This window comes from Engystomops pustulosus, chromosome 10, assembly GCF_040894005.1.
Source record: "Engystomops pustulosus chromosome 10, aEngPut4.maternal, whole genome shotgun sequence".
NCBI lineage: Eukaryota > Metazoa > Chordata > Amphibia > Anura > Leptodactylidae > Engystomops > Engystomops pustulosus.
Window position 1 is genome coordinate 51,699,978 of NC_092420.1, and position 18,867 is coordinate 51,718,844.

The 18,867-nt window shown below is 40.5% G+C and overlaps 1 protein-coding gene across 1 annotated transcript in view; it reads left to right on the top strand.

Moving 5' to 3' along the window:
• CFH (complement factor H) overlaps positions 1-18,867 on the top strand; it is a 205,210-nt gene that overhangs the window by 112,721 nt on the left and 73,622 nt on the right. The window contains exons 13-15 of the mRNA XM_072129059.1: positions 2,168-2,194; positions 12,027-12,086; positions 14,493-14,672. Coding sequence (XP_071985160.1) covers positions 2,168-2,194; positions 12,027-12,086; positions 14,493-14,672 — 267 coding nt within the window. The remainder of the gene's footprint in view (positions 1-2,167; positions 2,195-12,026; positions 12,087-14,492; positions 14,673-18,867) is intronic.

An 18,867-nucleotide genomic window follows, 5' to 3' on the forward strand; every position in this document is an offset into this window, starting at 1 on the left:
ATTGTTAGCCCTAGATCTCTTTCCCATGCAAGTATGCAGGCTGGTTTGATATTTTGGTATTCTAAGTTTATCAACTTATGATAGAACTTGGATAATAGGTGTCTTGTAATTGTGGTCCACAGTATCTGTTCTTCTAACAAGGATATGTCCTAGTTGGTTTTGTCCATTGTTGCCACTTGGCTACAAATTAATGAAATGTCTAGTTTGTGCATGAAGTGCAGGTTAGGGAGGACTCTGTATCGGAAAGCTGTTAAATCATCTTGTTGGTTCGCTAATTCTAGGATCTCTTTGGTAGTAAATTGCCTCAGGAATTCCCATGTTCCGGAGATGTCTTTTTTAGTTTTGGTTTTAAGGTATGGTATTAAATTAGCTGGCATTGCGGTCGAGAGTGTGTTCGTTTTTGGAGCGAACTGCTTTGCCGTTAATAATGTCCCCTTGGAAATGTCACTTACAAATTTAGGGTTCCAATTTAAGGTGGGGTCCCACGCCCATGCCAAGTTGGCCGGCGGGATCATAGATAGCTCTAGGTCAGTTCCTTGGATTTTGGCAGTTTTGCTATTAAGTTGTACCCATCTCCTAAGATGTATGGCTGTATAATAGGTTTTGGGGTCTGGAAGGCCAATTCCCCCATCTTGTTTAGGCTGTGTTAATCTAGAATATGCCAGTCTTGAGCTGCTCCCTTTCCACAGAAATTTCCTAAATATTGACCCCACGGATGTGAAGACGCTTTGTGGTAGGTGTATAGGGATCATCTGTAGTAAGTAGAGAATCTTGGGCATTATAAATGTTTTTAGGAGGTTTTTCTTACCTAGCCAAGACATGAAAGGTGCCAATATTGTCTTTAGTTGTTGATCAATTTGATTTATTAGGGGGTGGAAGTTTTCTCTGTAGAGGGAGGTAGGGTTGCTAGTGATATTTACTCCTATGTATTTGAGTTTAGTTGTTTGCCAATTAATTGTGAATGCATTTTGGAGGTATTTAATGTGTGTTAAAGGCGCTGTTATGTTGAGAGCTTCTGATTTATTGAGGTTTATTTTAAAATTGGAGACATGCCCAAATGTTTCCATTATTTGTAGAATGTGGGGAAACGCTATTTTAGGGTTAGTGACCATCATCAGGAGGTCGTCCGCAAATGCGGCATTTAGATGATAGGTGGTACCTAGATTGATTCCTTGGACTCCGGGGCGTTCTCTCAGTGTTTGGAGCAGGGTTTCCATCACCAGGACAAATAGTGATGGCGATATGTGCCGTTTACTTTAATTTTGGCGCTAGGGTTGGTGTATAAAGTATTTACAGCTCCTATGAAGGTATCTGGAAATCCAAACTTCCTCAAAGTTTCGAATAGGTACATCCAGCTTATTCTATCGAAGGCCTTCTCTGCATCAGTGCTGAGAAGGACCAGTGGAGCATTCTTTTGTCTACCATAATTAATGGCGTGGATGACTCTGCAGGAATGTTGGTTTCCTTCCCTCCCTGGGACAAACCCAGCTTGGTCTGGATGAAGAAGTCTAGGTAACAGTACGTTAAGTCTTTGTGATAAGACCTTGGCCCAGATTTTGACATCAATATTGAGCAATGAGATAGGACGGTAACTTCCACAGCTTTCTGCATATTTACCTTCCTTATGTATACTCAGAGCCTTTTCTGTGGGCACTCAGGCCATCACCACAGGACAGAGTTCACCAAACAGGACAAAATCTTCCTGCGGTCCCAGGCAACTTATGAGATGATGCTCTCAGTGCTATTTTAAAGCGACACTTCATTGGGAAAAGTGAGATGGTGTTGACAGAACTGCGTCATCTTTGGAGGTCATCCTGCTGGACCCACCAATCTTCCTCTACAGAGAGACCGTCTTTCTTTCAACTGTATTGTGGCCTCAGGGGCTAATACGATTGAAAGATGTGGAAGAACATGTCGTAATAAGTTACTGCTTAAAATGCCACGTTGGCACTTCACAGTAAATAAGTGGATTTTGGTCATAGTTTGGGCAATTAGTCTCTAAAAGGGTGCATGTTCCTAATTGCCAATTGCCTAATTGCTAATTGACTATTGCCCTAATAATGCAGTCAAGTATCCAATTACTTAACTCCCATGTGCACCATGTACTGCCATAAACCCTTAAATATTTTCTTTAACACTATATCTGTCTTTGTGCTTTGTTTTTCAGATACAGAAGATCAGGCTGGAAAAAATGGTATGTTAGTTTTTCCATCTTGGGGAAGGGAAATGTAGGTTTACACCACAGAACAACAGACTTTTCAATGAAGATTCTGTAGCTGAATGTCTTTGATGGTTGTTTAACTGTAAAATCACCTTATTTTGCCACATAACATAGTTCAAAGTATATAAATTTTCATTTACATAAATTTGACAAACATCATGATAAAAAAAATGGAGACTTACTTTATTAGCTCTTTCATTTGAGTTTTATGCAAAAACTTTGCAAACACACTATGGCCTAATGTAGTTTTAATGTAATTTATAACAAAGAATATGACTAAATAAGACTTTTAAGGGAATCTCAACAGATATACAGTTCTGACTTTTTAGAAGGACTCCCCCTGGCCAATCATAGCCATGGCTAGTTGCCAGGGGTGTAAATCTGCAGGGTGTTGACTTCGATCGCCGCTCCTGTGATGTCCCCATGGAGCTATTATCTGTTTATAATAGCTTGGTAAGACTTGGTAAGACCTATGTCTTTGTAGCATCTGGTCATTTGTCACAATGTGCCAGTGACACTTTGTAATGCATAATCAGTAAACTTTCCATACAATGCCATATTGTATTATGGCAGTATATGGAAAGATCAATCAGACATGGCATATTAAATATAGTCACTATAAATTACAAGTTGTTTCACAGAAAACAATCCCTTCCACAGCTCTTTTTTGAAGGTCTCGAATGAAAACTGAGAACTCAAATGCAAAAACGGGTCTGGCCTTAAAGGGGTATTCTCGTCTGGGCATTCACATTCAGTCCAGTGGGACTTAGAGTTATCCAGAGATTCCTGGAGATTGTGGCAGGGTTCACCTGTGGGTTCTTCTCCAAGACATTTTCAGCCACAGAAAGGAATTACTCTATTGGTGATCGGGAACTTCTGGCTATTAGACTTTCTTTGGAAGAATGGTGTTATCTTCTGGAGGGTGCTCTTCATCCAGTCAGTATCTATACTGATCACAAAAGCCTCCTGTACCTCCTGACTGCCCAGCTTCTCAATTCAAGACAGGCTCGTTGGTCTCTCTTCTCCTCCCGTTTCAACTTTCTGATCCATTTCCATCCTGTAAATGTTGTTGGGGAAGATCCTGCTCCCAGACATATTGTTCCTCGTGAACGGCTGGTTCTTGCTGCTCCAGTGGACCTTCGGCAACTTCCTCCTGGTAATACGTATGTTTGACCTGCCCTTCGGAAAAGGATACTGACTTGGGTACATTGCTCTCGTGTTACTGGGCACCCTGGGGTGCAGCGCTCTGTCGCCCTCATTTCCCGATTTTACTGGTGGCCAGATCTGGTCAAGGATGTACGGGATTTTGTGGGCTCCTGCACTTTCTGTGCCAGAAACAAGCCATCTAGTCTTAAAACTGCTCGTCTTCTTCTGCCGTTTCCGATGCCAGCTGTCCATGGACTCTTGTGGACTCTTGCGACTTTATCACCAATCTTCCATCTTCCTCGGGTAATCTGAATCTGCTGCACCGCTCCATTTTTTCATTGTGTATGGAAAACTTCTTCATCCACCTCTCCCTCTTGCTGAGAGCTCTGATGTTCCTGTCATGGAGGAAATGGTCCGAGATCTGAGATCCATCTGAGAACAAACACGTCAGTCTTTACTCCGTGCATCTGCCCGAATCAAAATGCAGGCAGATAAGAAGCGCAGGTCTCCTCCAGTCTTCTCCCCATGTGGCTGTCTTCTAGATACATCCGTTTGAAGATTCCTAGCTATTAACTTAGTCCACGATTCCTGGGTCCATTTGAAGTACTGAAGCGCATAAATCCTGTGGAGTATAAGCTTTGCCTTCCTCCCTGAACTGTTTCTTCTCGATAAGTGCCTCCATCTGCTCCTCAGGCTGATTCCACCAATGTTTGCAAGGTAAAGGATGTCCTGGATATGAAGACAGTTAGAGGGAAGCGGTTCTTTCTAGTCAACTGGAAGGGGTTCAGCCAGAGGAAAGATCCTGGGAGCCAGAGGATAAAATATTTGACCTTGGCCTTCTGCAAAAATTCCTCCAGTCCAAGAAGTAGGGGGGATATTGTCACGGTGCCCCTGTAACCCACGTACCGGATCACAGTCGGACCCGTGTCCCTCTCCGCTGCCCCACACCTCCAACGGATCACTCACTTTGCCTTGATCCAGCTCCGACTCTGCTGGTACGTCGCGCGCGTCCCTGCATTGTAGGGAGCACGCAAGTCAGATTTAATGGGCCAGTGCGCCAATATTTGGTGCAGGTGACCCCTTCTGCTTAATTTTCAGCCCCTTCCCGTTTCCCCTGCCGGATCTTTGTGCCTCATTGACATTGAGAAAGCTTGTTCCTATGTCCTCTGCGTTTATAGTGATTGCCCGTTGTGACCTCGATTCCGTTCCTGACTCCGATCCTGTGCTGCCTGTCCTGACCTTCTGCTACGTCCCTGACTCTGATTCCGTGCTGCCTGTCTCGACCTCCTGCCTGTCCTGACCACGAGTTTGCCTTATGATTCTGTACTTCGCCTTAGCCGCCGTCGCAGACAAAGTCACGTCTGTGGAATGACCTGGTGGTAGCATCCTGCAGCAAGACCAACCCACAGATGTCAGCTTACTTCATTATCTACAGTGGTCAAGAGGACATTGACATTGGCCTTATCTGATTCAACAAGATGAATCCTGCAACTCCTCTATAAATTTCAAGACGGTTGATGATGGAATCACCCTGAACAATCAACAGTGGCCATAAAATGCATGTGAAACACCAGTTTACTCCAGGACAGTTTAGTTTGTGCGTTTTAACGAAGGAAAGACCCTGCAATTCCTACTGCACACAATTAACAGCATCATTAAGGTAAATGGCATGGTAGCTAAAGTCCCTTTTCGCTTTTTTTGGTGACCTCTGCACTCGGAAACCTGGACCGTACAAGCAGGAAGGTATCTATGTTCTCGTGCTGCGGTTGTGGAATAAATTTCAGCTCCGATCTCATCATTTCAGTCAGAGTTGTGGATGACATTGGAGCTGTGTCTGCTGAGCCTCCTCTCAGAATGAAACATTGTTACATTGTGCCCCACAGAGTTTGATTAACCCTTTAGTGTGCCCCCTCATACTCCCAAGCTCTCCCAATTACATTGTCAGACCTTCTCCTGTCACTGAATAACATTTTGATTTCTTCTGTCAGTGACTACATTAGTGTCCAGTGAGACCGTGATTGCTCCTGTCAGTGAGCTGCGTCCGTATAGTATCCAGTAATAACGTGGTTGCTCCTGTCAGTGACTTCGTCCGTATAGTGTCCAGTGATACCGTGATTGTTCCTGTCAGTGACCTGTGTCCACATAGTGTCCAGTGATACCGTGATTGCTCCTGTCGGTGACCAGCGTCCATATAGTATTTAGTGATACCATGATTTCTCCTGTCAGTGACCAGCGTCTGTTTAGTGTCCAGTAATACTGTGATTGCTCCTGTCAGTGAAAAAAGTGGTAAGGTCTAAATACATGATAATCCCATATTAATGGACCTAAAATTGTGTAATATCCAAAATGTGATCACTTCTGGGGGATTTCTGTGATCTTCATTGCCAAATTTCTCTTCTAATAGTGGATAGGGTCTAGAATTGGTTGCAACCTGAATTGTAGCCAGAAAAGGGGTTAATCCCAGCGACTGTGAAGGAGATAAACAAGCAGAGGCCACATATTGGAACGTATCTGGTACCATTTCTTATTTATTCAGATTAAAATCCCCAAAGACATCAGATATTAGAGCAAGAATAAAAACACACACATGTGTCAGTGGAAAAGAAACATATTCCATGGCAATATAAGATGTATCCAAACACAGACAAATTAAAATCAAACACATGATTTATAGGTGTGTCCAATAATAATGATCACTAGAGTATATTCAACATATTGGGGCACATTTACTAAGAGCAGCGCCTGTGTATAGTGCAGGGTGCGCTAGATTCAGGATTCTGGCCCACGTTCTGCACTGCCCTGACAGAGTGCATCACTTTTTTTTTGGTGCACCTTTAACATAGGGCATGGGACACTATTCTGTCGGACTTTGCATGTTAAATCTAGCGCATGGTCTGACTGAGCACCAGAACGCCCCCTTCATTGTAGACATTTGTGTCACAGGAAGCATAGTGCAGCTGCGTCACTAAACGGTTGCGTGTGACACAAATGTGGCGCAGGGACTTCTTAACCCCTTAACGCCAAAGCCACTTTTCACCTTCCTGACACGGCGCATTTTTTTCAAATCTGCCCTGTGTCACTATAAATGGTTATAACTTTGAAACGCTTTAACATATCCAAGTGATTTTAAAATTGTTTTCTCGTGACACTTTGTACTTCATGCTAGTTGAAAAATTTTGGTGGTATGTTTTACATTTATTTATGAGAAAATTGAGAATTTTTCCAAATTTTCACCAAATATCTGATTTTCGAACTTCAAAATGTTCTACTTTTTCCACACTTAGTTATTAAGTTTTTTTGCAGTTATGACTAACATTCACCGAATGTCTTCTTTATGTGGACATGGATTTTTATGCATACTCTTATTTTTGTAGGATGTTAAGGGCCTTTGAACGTTAGGTGCGATTATTCACATCAAAATGCAAATTCCTGCTATTGAGGGACTTCAAGTCACTTTGAGAGGCCTATATAAAAGTAAAACTCCATAAATTACCCCATTATAGAAACTATACCCCTCAACGTACGTAAAACAACTTTTATAAAGTTTGGCAATACAATCTTTATTTTATTTGCAATTTTTTTTCAGAGATGTAACTTTAATATTCTTTGGGTGACAGAGCTAGTTTAGCTCTAATTTTTATGTGTTGAGTTGTCCTTTCAAGTGTTACCATTTTGGCGCACATTACCTTTTTAAATCACTTTTTAGAACATTTTTGTGAAGAGATTTTATGAAAAATGTACATATATTCTCCAATGAACATTCTAAACTATGAAAGTTGACACCAAAAACATAAGTTAACATGGACCTATACTACTAAACAGATTTAAATGATTATTCCCTGTAAACCCATTAAAGTGTTGTACAATAAATCTAGAGGAAAGAAAAAAATTACCTAAACCTGCAAATGTATTAATAACATAAGATAAGATCCTGTCTTACGTTAGGTCAATCCCCAATACAAAATTCCAGTACATCTCCCTATTTAACAATTTCATTTTGTAATCTCCACAGCAAACAGATGTTGTGACTTTTTCTAAGCCTAGCCATGTGAATCCCTTTGAATTACCTATATGAACCTCTCTAAAATTTCTTGAGACCGCTGAAATTCCCACTGCATTGTTGTCAATATCAGATAAATGTCTCCTAATTTGTGTTTTAGGTGGACCAGAAGTATGTCCCACATATTATTTCATACACAAGGTATGAAAAAAGAAAAATATTTCATTAGAATGTCTCCGATCCACATATAAAACAATAAATAATAAAAAAAGTGGAAAAATGTAAAAAAACACAACATATCAGGTATCACATTTGTCCAAAAATGCCAAATCTATAAAAATATAAAATTGGTTATTCCCAGCAGTGAACCGTAACAGAAAAATGTGTTCATATGTCCGAATTGCCACTTTTTTGCCCTTTTGCAACACATAAAAAATGTGACAAAAACTGATCTACAATCCCAAAAATGGTAGCAATAAAAATGTAAGCTCGTCCCAGAAAAAATTGACACCTTAGACAACTCCTTACTCCTAAGTATGAAAAAGTTATTGGTACAAAAAGTTACAATTTTTGGTGAAATCTATTAACACCTTATAAAACCTATATAGATTTGGTATCCCTGTGATTATACCAAACCAAAGAATATGTTAGAGATGTTATTTCAAATGCACAGTGAAAGACGTAAAAACAGAGCCCACTTGTCAATATTACCACATTTTGATTTATATTTCCACTTCCCATTACATGGCATGGAATATAAAATACCATCACTAGGAAGTACAATTTGTTAAACAGAAAACTAGCCCTCATACAGCTCTGTGCACGGAACGCACTGATTTTTTTTAAAAGTAGGGAGCGATAAACAGAAAGGAAAAAGGAAAAAGCCCATTAGTGGCAAGGGGTTAATATGCCCCCTATACCATATGATAAAAAGTTTACAAATTCTCTGGGATAAAGGTTGGTGGTACCTGAGGCCACTTTCACACGTGGCATTTTGGTTGCATTTAGAAACACAATCCAAAGGCTCTACTCATGATGGTGCCCAAAAATTCTAGAAAATGCCATTCGATTTGTGATCTTAATAGCATCATAATAAAACAAAAGGACCCTTCTAAAATGACGCCAACACAAAACTGAAATGTGGAAAATGTTAGTCAGTAACTAATTTGAGTAGTAAGACCAAAATGTTTACCAAATTCATATTTTTTTCATAAATTCAAAATATATCGACCAAAATGTCCCACTAACTTGAAAAACAGTCTCAAAAACACTTGGGTAAGTTAAAGCATTCTAAAGGTATAACCGTATAAAGTGACACATGCTGGTTTTAAAAAATAGGCCTTGGTCATCAAGGCACAAAGAGCTTGGTAACTAATTGTGTTGTAACTTGTTACTCATGTTAATAATCTGTTGATTATTATTAATTTTTCAACCTAATGAGAACTTGTTCTAGCAATTCCTGATATTTATCTAATGTTGGTGTTCTAGACATAATCGTAAATATATTTAGGTTGTGGGTCCAAAATTTTTTACCCACATAAGTGTTAGTGGGTGAGAACTCGCAAGCCAAAATCTGCAAGACAACAAATTAATTTGATCCATAAACTTTGTGCACTGTAAATTAGGTGTCATCCTCCTTATAATTGTTATCCTGTAAATTCATATGTTCATGCATATCATGATTCCCAGATTCATTACTATTATAGAAATGTTTTTTTATGGTAGTGTATCTTGCAAGTTAATAAAAATTATTAACTTTACATATCAGGGTCCAATAAAGGACCCGAGGGCTGTCCTTGATGCCAGTGCAGCTTAGCCACTGGCTACCTGCTTCTGGTGCCGGCACAAAAGCGCCAGAAGCTGTTTTACCCTGATCGTGGGTGTCAACCGCTTCTTACACACCGCGGTCATGCATGGCCATGGCGTGTAAAGGGGTCCCTGCACATTCTCTGCAAATCAGACCCCTGTAATCCCGGGGGGATCCATCTGATCCTCTGCAGGGAAGCCCCAAAGGTCTGCCAAGTCCCTGGGGCTGGCCGATGTCTCCTCCAGTCAGACCCTGCATGCACAGACAGTTTACACTGCATTACAATACATTAGTATTGTAGTGTCTTGGATTTGAACCAGGGATCAGAGCATCGCTGGTTGAAGTCAAAGTCGATTTAAAGTAAAATAAAGTTAAAAAAAATAGTGAAAAACATTTTTAATAAAATAAAAAAAATCCAATACAAAAGTCCATAAAGCCCCAAATTCCCATAGAAAAACCTAATATAGTATAAAAACAAAAATAAACACATCCCTCCCACATGTTTGGTACCGTTGTATCCGTAAAAGTCTGAACAATAAAACAAAATCATTGTTAGATCCACAGAGTGAACGCCGTAAAAAAAACCCACAAAAAACATCCCATAATGATTTTTCTAAAAATACCCTCACAAAAATGTTATTAAAAAGGATCAAAGAAAGTTACATACCCAAAAATGATACCACTGAAAAAAACAAATCTTTTCGCAAAAAATATGCCCTCAACCACCTCTGTCAACATAAAAATACAGAAGTAATACCTCAGAATGGTTGGCGATACTAAAAACAATGTGAATTTCTCCACTATTGTTTTTGTTTCACAAAATTGGGCAAAGATAAAACAAACTATATAAATGAGGCATCACCATAACCATAGTGAACCAAAGAATAACATATATTTATGTTTATGGTGAGCGGCCAAAAAAAAAAAGAAAAATCCCAAACAAAAATAAATGATTTTCTTTGGGTCTCCAATAACTTAGTTAATAAAATCTCTTAAAAAAGCTATAGATCCCACAAACTGAAGTATGTGTACGTGTATATCTTATGCTGCAAAAAATAAGCCTTAATTAGTGATGAGCGAGTATACTCGTCCGAGCTTGATGCTCGGTCGAGTATTAGCATACTCGGACCGGCTCGTTGCTCGGACGAGTATTTGCCCTGCTCGATAACGAGCATTTAATAAAAAAAAAAGTGAAGAACAGTAAAAAAATACAATTAAAACATTTAATTTGATCATTTAATTGAAGAACACAGTGAAAGAACACAGTGCAGAATAGATTGCAGATGTTCGTGAACAACATCTGCAAGTTGTTCTCTACACATATTGTTCTTCAAATACTATTGCGGAGAACACCGTTCTGCACGCGTGTCTCCGGAGCAGATCGCAGATGTTCCGGAGACACGCGTGCAGAACGGTGTTCTCCACAATAGTATTTGAAGAACAATAAGTGTGAAGAACAACTTGCAGATGTTTCCAAACATCTGCAAGTTGTTCTTCACACATATTGTTCTTCAAATACTATTGCGGAGAACACCGTTCGGCACGGGTCTCCGGAACAAAACGCAGATGTTCGCGAACATCTGCAATCTATTCTGCAGTGTTCTTTCACTGTGTTCTTTCAGTGAAAACATCTGCACTGAACAGTGCTCATTCAGTTTGTAATTTTACTGAAAAATGCTCGGGTCTCCCGTTGATTTCAATGGGGCTCGTTACTCGAAACAAGCACTCGAGCATCGGGAAATGTTCCGCTTGAGTAACTAGCACCCGAGCATTTTAGTGCTCGCTCATCTCTAGCCTTAATATGTTTGCATGGCGCTGCTTCCATTCTATGCCCAGCTGTGTGCCCAAACAACAGTTTACCACCACATAAAGTTCTAAGCCTCATAACATCCTACAAAAATGATATGATGCACAAAAAAACATGCAAACATTCAGAAAATGTTAGATATCAAGCAATTTGGGTTGTCTGACAATCTGCTAGGGAAGAAGAACAATTCAAACTTTGGAAATTAAGAATTCTTCAGAATTTTTGCATAATTTCTGTATTTTTCAGAATGTAATGTAAAACTTATCACTAAGATTTTTCAACTTACATGAAGAACAATACGTCACGAGAAAACAGTGTCAAAGTCACCTTGATATGATAAAGCGTTCCGAAGTTATAACCAATTATTGTGACACGTCAGATTCTAAAAATAGAGTCTGGTCAGGAGTTAAGGAGTTAAAGCGGCTTTGGCTTAATAATAAACAGTTTGCAGTGTTCTATTCATAAATCTAACCCTGCTTGGCTTTGCACTAGCCAAAACATTCATAAATCTGTCAGTTAAAGCTTCTATGTTCAAGTAGTTGTCAAAAAATCAAGGAAAACCATGATAAATGTTTCTTCATGTAATATACTATACTCTAAACATGAAGCACATAAGAAGTTGATCTTTAGGTTTTCTTTCACTAAAGAAAATAAAACGAGGCTGGAAAAGGTTTTTCAAGTGGGACAGAAAAGTAAATTTTTCTACTGCTTTCCTCAAACACCTTAATAAGAGATGCCCTGATTAACCTTGTTTGTATCGTAGATAATATAATTTTGCTTAAATTGTTTCTATAGAATTCATTTTAGTGTGTATACTGAAAGGAATTTCTCATACAGTATCTCACACATTAAAATTATTGGATGGATGTTTTTTCCTTTCAAACATTATTATGCTATGAATTATTTCTAGTATCTGGTTTCTTTTTTCAATGAAGATAATTCAGTGTGAAAAAACTCTACTTGTTAAAGTATTTTTAGCATTCCTGAGAGAGCGAAGGTGAAACTATTGATTTCAATAATTACATTTGATACTTTCTTTTTCTAGTTGAAAATCCACTTGAACCTGATTCCATTGCCCCAACTCCAGATCCCAAGGATAAGCCAGGTATTTTCTATTAAAATTATTTAACACAATATAGAACACACTGGGAATATTCACAGGCCAGAAAGCACAAGACTTCCACTGGGTGGTGTAATTAAACTTTCAGGACCTGTCCAGTACCAGGTCTGTCCACAACCACATGTGGTGCTAGCTATGAAAAACAGACCCTGAGAGACTCTGCAAGGGAAATAGAGAGGCTGCTTTCTCCTAGGAACTGCTGGAAGATGGAGTGAATAGGTGGGGATGAAAGTATGAAGTTTAGCTTGTCAGTCCAAAGTCCCAACAAGATATCAAACGTCACATCAAGCAAATAATCAAACAAACAGTACAAAAGAAAGAGCAACAAAATTCATCCAAATAATAGATGATCTCTAGAAGCTACACAGGGACACTGAGGAAGAAAACAGTTAACAACTCAGAACCACCAAGGCCTTAAAGCATAAATGAAATTGACGTAAATAACCACTACCAGTATATTAACTAGCTTTACACTTTTCACTTATGTTTTCTTCATGGCACAGCATGGCGGCATCATCAAGAAAATAATCTTTAAAGTGAGATGCTAAATGGTTATATAAAAGTTTAGGTCCCATTGTAAAGCTCTTCCTGCCACAGAATATTCCTTGCGCAGAACTGACATTGCTGCATCCAGGGACACAAATAACCGTTTCTCCTGAAGGCTGGTGAATGATATCAATCACAGTAGAGGAGCTGTTCTGTCCTTCAGTGCTGAGCTCTTATTTAAACCAAACTGCGGCTCCCCCTCACATTGTGTTGCTTCATCTCCCTCTCCTATTGTGGAGGCCTTATCTCTCCGTAATATTGTAGCCCCTCATTTATCAGGTTGAGTGGCAGTGGGGGTGCAGTCAGTGGTAATGGAGGCAGAGCCAAAAGGTGTCAGGGCCCACCTGTACATGTTGGTAATTGACACTCTCAAATACTGAATTAATTCTGATCTTCGGCTCTCTGATGAAAACACTTGAAAAAAAAAACACCAGTACACATCAAGAAAACCCATTGCCTAGATACTACCTACTGCCTGCACATTAAGTTTGCATTCATAAACACTATCATAAGGTCCTGGAGGGTTAGATTGGTCATGGACAGTTAGTGATTACATGACCCTCCATTCTGTGGCCATTTTATATTGGTAAGTTACCTAATATCCTGCTCCGCGAAGTAAGAGTGGATTCAGGCTGACATTTTTTTTCTGTGATTTTTGACTGAATCCTTCTGGGTTTATGGAAAAAAAAAGATGGTGAACTCTGTCGGGGCAGTGCAGGGAAGCGATGATTTCTGGCACACAATCTTAGTGAATTGCAGAGTGCAGTATTATACTTTTAGTGCAGTTTTTGACTTTCTAAGTTAATGTACCCCTATGTGTTCATAAGCCAAAATGGGTTCTGTGAAAAATCACTCATGTGAATAAAATGGCATGCTCTATCCCCCCTAAAGCAGCCAACTACTTTTGCACCGGCTGCTATGCTATGAACACAAGTGTGAGCTGAGCCTTACCTTCCATTTACATTTCAATCACAATATGTAGCACCATAGAATATCATATAGTTTATTATTAATATATATATATATATATATATATATATATATATATATATATATAAACTATATTTATATATATATATATATATATATATATATATATATATATAAACACTATATTTATATATATATATATATATATATATATATATACGGTTTAATTGTATGTTTTATATGTGTCAAGTCATAAACTTAATACATTTTGTGTGGTACTAGGCATTTAAGGGAACCTGGGACCACATTTTTCACAAATTCAGCTAGTGGCAAGTTCCTAAAGAGCCCTAGTAGCTATTTGAAAATTTGCCTGGTAGAGATCTATAGAGCGAGTCAGAGGGTGTAACTTGATGTATGGTGAACAGGGTAACATTAACATAGGTCATTTAGCCACTTAACATTAGAAAACTGTACCCCACACACATATTTGACCACAAAAAATATCACAGAAGGTTTGCATGGACTTTTACTCCTCTCCATGTAGTGCATGTGATTTCATAAGATAAATGCTTGGTGTACAGTTTGCTAATGTTAGGACCTGCAATGATGTCACCCTGGTCACATGAAATTAATTAAAGAGAAACATGGGCAAGAGCTGCTAGATTCAGCTTGTGGAGGCCACGCCCACCTCGACTTTCTAAATACATCTTTGGATACCAGGTAAAATTATATAATTATATGGGAATCTAAGGGGAGCAATATTTAGCTAAAAGAAGGGTATCATTTAGTTACTAGGAATCTATGGGAACCTGCCGCTGGCTGTATTCGTGAATAATGTGATGACCGGTTCCCATTAAGGCTAAGATTGTAAAATCAACAGTGCTCATTGATTTATTAATTTTTATTTCCTCCTAGACAACGGACTAAAGTGTCCTCTTGCATACAGCCCAAAATATGCTGAAATTCTTAATCCAAAGAAAGCATATTATAACAATGACAGAGTAACTTTCCAGTGTAGAAAAGGATATAAGATGTTTGGCTCCCCAACAATTCAATGTATTAAAGGAAAATGGGAACACCCTCCAGAATGTATCCGTAAGTTATTTTTCTTTATTGTTATTGCTCCATATATTTTATATTCAAACTAGCTTTAGCTCCCAGCCTTGCACAGTATAGTAAATAACTGCTCTTAGCTACAACAAAATAAAAGAGGATAACAAAAAATATTTTATATGTATCTATAGACTGTCTCAGACTGTCTGTCTGTGTGGTCGTCAGTCTCTTTCAGTGATTGTCTTTTACCAGCAGTCTCTTCCAATGACTTTCTGTCTGTCACCGGCAGTCTCCTCCAGTGACTTTCTGTTTGTAGCCAGCAGTCTCTTCCAGTGACCTTTCTGTCTGTAGCCTGCAGTCTCTTCCAGTGACCTTTCTGTCTGTAGCCGGCAGTCTCTTCCAGTGACTTTCCGGCAGTCTCCTTGTAATATATCACAAGGATTGCTCGGTCCATATAGTTGGTATATCTTCTAATACTCAAAGATAGAAGCCTGTCACCAAAAAATGTATAGTAAAACATTTTATTATCTTTATTAATGCAAAAAAGTAATGTTCAAAATGTTTAATACATGGAAACAGTACAGCATTGAAAGACACTTGTAAATATAAAAATGTTGGTAAAAAAAATATGTATTAATATAAGTAACTGTGCCAAAGACATATGATTACAAGCACAAGGCATGCAAAAAACTGTTTGTACAAATGCACAGGGTCCCCCAATGGGGCTCACAATCTAATCAACCTAACAATATGTTTTGGAGTGTTGGAGGAAACCGGAGGACCTGAAGGAAACCCACACAAACCAGGAGAGAACATACAAACTCTTTACAGATGTTGACCCTGGGACTTGAACCCAGGTCCCCAGCGCTGCAAAGCTGTAATGCTAAGCAATAAGCCACCATGATGCCCGACAAGAAGAAGGCTGGAGTAGCTGAAACATGCGTTGTGGCATGCACTGCACAGGTAGTTTATCTAATACTCTAATCTGACATATTCATGAAAATAACCCTGTATAATTGTACAAACAGTTTTTTTGCATACTTCGTGCTTGTAATCATATGTCTTTGGCACGGTTTCTTATATTAATAAGTATCTATGCTGACATTTTTATATTTACAAACTGACGTTCAGTTCTGTACTGTTTCCATGTATTAAAAAATGACTTATGACTTTTTTTTTGTAGTAATAAAGATAAAAAAAAGATAAAAGATAAAGATTTTTACTATGCATTTTTTTGTGACAAGCTTCTATCTTTTGGGTTTGGTGATTTGCAAGGAAGTGCAGCTGCTGCATATAAATAGACATCTTTGTTTACTTAAGTTGAGTATCTTTTAATACCTTTTTGTCCAAAGTGAGAAAAAATTGTATCCAAAGGTGTTTCAAAGTTCCTACTTCTTCCCCAGTGGCAAAGAGAAATGTGACCAATATCACATGCAGGTTGATGGTTTATATAGGGCAAGTCCTGCCTCCCAGGTGTACATAAAAACATGGTTAGAGATAGTTACAGTCAGAGACGGCCAGTGCCAGAAGCTGTTTACTATCCCGGGCAATGCTAGGGTGATATAAAAATAACAATAACATTCAAAGCTGAACATGTGGATACAAATGATCTGTATTATAGTTTGTGATGTGCATATATTTATTTTTTATTGTTCATATAAGTTAGTAATTAGTTATCTTATTTTAAGGTTGTTTCTATATATAGATGGTACACCATAATATTGGACTAATGCCAAAGACTAACTACACCATGTCACGGGTGCTCCCCTAACCCATACCGCGGATTGCGGGCTCACCCGTGCCCCTTGGTGCCCGCTGGCATGGCGCCAGCGCACCGTTAATTGGCAGAGGCCATTTCTCAGAAGGCTACTTAAACCTGCCTATCCCATCACACCCTGCCGGATCTTCTTACCTTGTGCCTTAGAGAAAGCTTTGTCTGATGCCCTAATTTCCTGTTGTGACCCCGGTTCCGTTCCTGACTATGCTCCTCCGCAGCTTGCCTTGACCTATTGCTACGACCCTGACTCTGATCCTGTGCTGCCCGTCTCAATTTGTCGCAGGGCAATCCAAGGTGGCATTTATCATCAGTCTCCTCTCTGGGAAGGCCCTGACCTGGGCGACTTCTCTTTGCGACAGAGACATTCTGATCAAAGCTACTCACATGGCATTCCTGGCAGAACTGTGGTCCGTGTTCGAAGAACCTGCACAGGCCTACTCTGATGAGACTGGGTAGCTGAACCTGCGCTATGGCGACCTGTCTGTAGGAGAATATGCTGTCCGTACCCTGGCCTTGGAACTCTTCTGGAACGATGCAGCCCTATCCGCAACCTCTCTTCTCATGTTCAGGACACATTGGCCGCTCGTGACCTGCCGTCTACACTGAGTGATCTCATCACCTTAGCCACTAGGATTGACGTGCGGTTTAGGGAGCATACGAGGAGTTACATCACAAGTAACCCCAAGTCCGTCCACGATGTCTACCTCACCTGGCTCCTGTTTTCCAAAGGCCACTCCAGCCTCCGGACGTTCCGTCTGCAGAGGAGCCTATGCAGGTGGACAGAGCCAGAGTCTCTTCCCAGGAGCGTACCAGAAGATATCAGGGGAACCTCTGCCTGTATTGCGGCAGTCCAGAAAACTTCATTGGGCCTTGTCCTGTCCATCCTCAATGTTCAGGAAACGCCAGCACCTCAGGTTTTTGGGAGAAGCGTCCATAGGTATGAGCAAAGGTTCTCTGTGTCTGGTCATTTCCGTGCTCCTCAATTGTGTGCCTTCTTTAACTCCGGGTCTGCATGAAACTTTGTGGATGCTGCCCTGGTCTCTCAGCATCATATGCCAGTGGTGCGCTAGAAGCCCCTGGTCATCTCCTCGGTCAGAGGCCTGATTCTCTCTGATCCAGCCCAGTGCCGCACATAGCTCTAGTACCTGCAAGTTGAAGCCCAGCATAAGAAGAGACTGTCCTTCTTTGTATTGCCTCACTCCACCTCGCCCCTCCTGCTGGATCTACCGTGGTTGCCGCTCCATACTCCTGGGCTTAGTTTAAAGACGGGTAAATTCTTTATTGGGGATTGCCAGATTACCAGTCCCGTTGCATGATGGTTCCTCATCCTGTACACGTCATGGTCTCTTCTGTGGTTCCAAAGCCTCTTGAGGGTCTCCCAACTTGCTATCAGGACTTTGCGGATGTTTTTTTTCTAAGAAGCAAGCAAAGACTTTGCCGCCTCGCGGCCTCTATGACTTCCCTGTTGATTTCCTACCGGGTGCGTCTCTTTCTTGGGGCCAGATGTACCCACTCTCTGTTCCTCAAACCGCTGCTATGTTGGACTACATTAAGGAAAACCTGCAGAGGAGTTTCATTGATAAATCATCTTCCCTGGCTGGTGCAGGATTCTTCTTCGTTACCGAAAAGGATGGGTCACCGTTAAGAATCGCTATCCTCTACCTTTGATCACGTCCTCAGTCGACTAAAGTCTAATCACCTTTATGCCAAACTTGAAAAGTGCCAGTTTCACCAGCGGAGTCTTCCATTCCTCGGCTATATTATCTCCGACAGATGTCTCCTGATGTATCCTGCCAAGATGTCTGCTGTTCTTCAGTGGCCTCGCCCTGTAGGGCTACACGCTATACAATGGTTTCTAAGCTAAGCAAATTACTACCGGCAGTTCATCCCGCACTTCTCCTGTCTGTTGTCTCCTATTGTGGCGCTTACCAAGAAGGGTGGCAACCCCCAACTCTGGCCTTTGGCTGCTGAAGAAGCCTTCACGAACTTAAAGTCTGCATTTGCTTCTGCTCCAGTTCTTGTACATCCCATCTGGAAGTGGATGCCTCCTCAGCATGTCATCCCTCCTGAGTGACTGGTACGGGTCGCTCCTGTGGACAGCTACCTCCTGGCAAGACTTATGTACCACCTGCTCTCCAGAGGGAAATTCTGACTTGGGGACACTGCTCTTGTGTGGCTGGGCACCCTGGGGTGCAGCACTCTTTCGCCCTAATTTCCCGATTCAATTGGTGGCCAGACCTGGCCAAAGATGTTTGGGACTTTGTGGGTTCCTGTGCTTCCTGTGCCCAGAATAAGCTGTCACATCTCAAACCCTTTGGTCTTCTTCTACCATTGCCAATACCCAGCTGCCCATGGACTCACGTGGCCATGGACTTCATCACAAACCTGCCATCTTCATCAGGCAATACTGTCATCTGGGTGGTAACCGACCGTTTTTTCCAAAATGTCCCATTTTGTTCC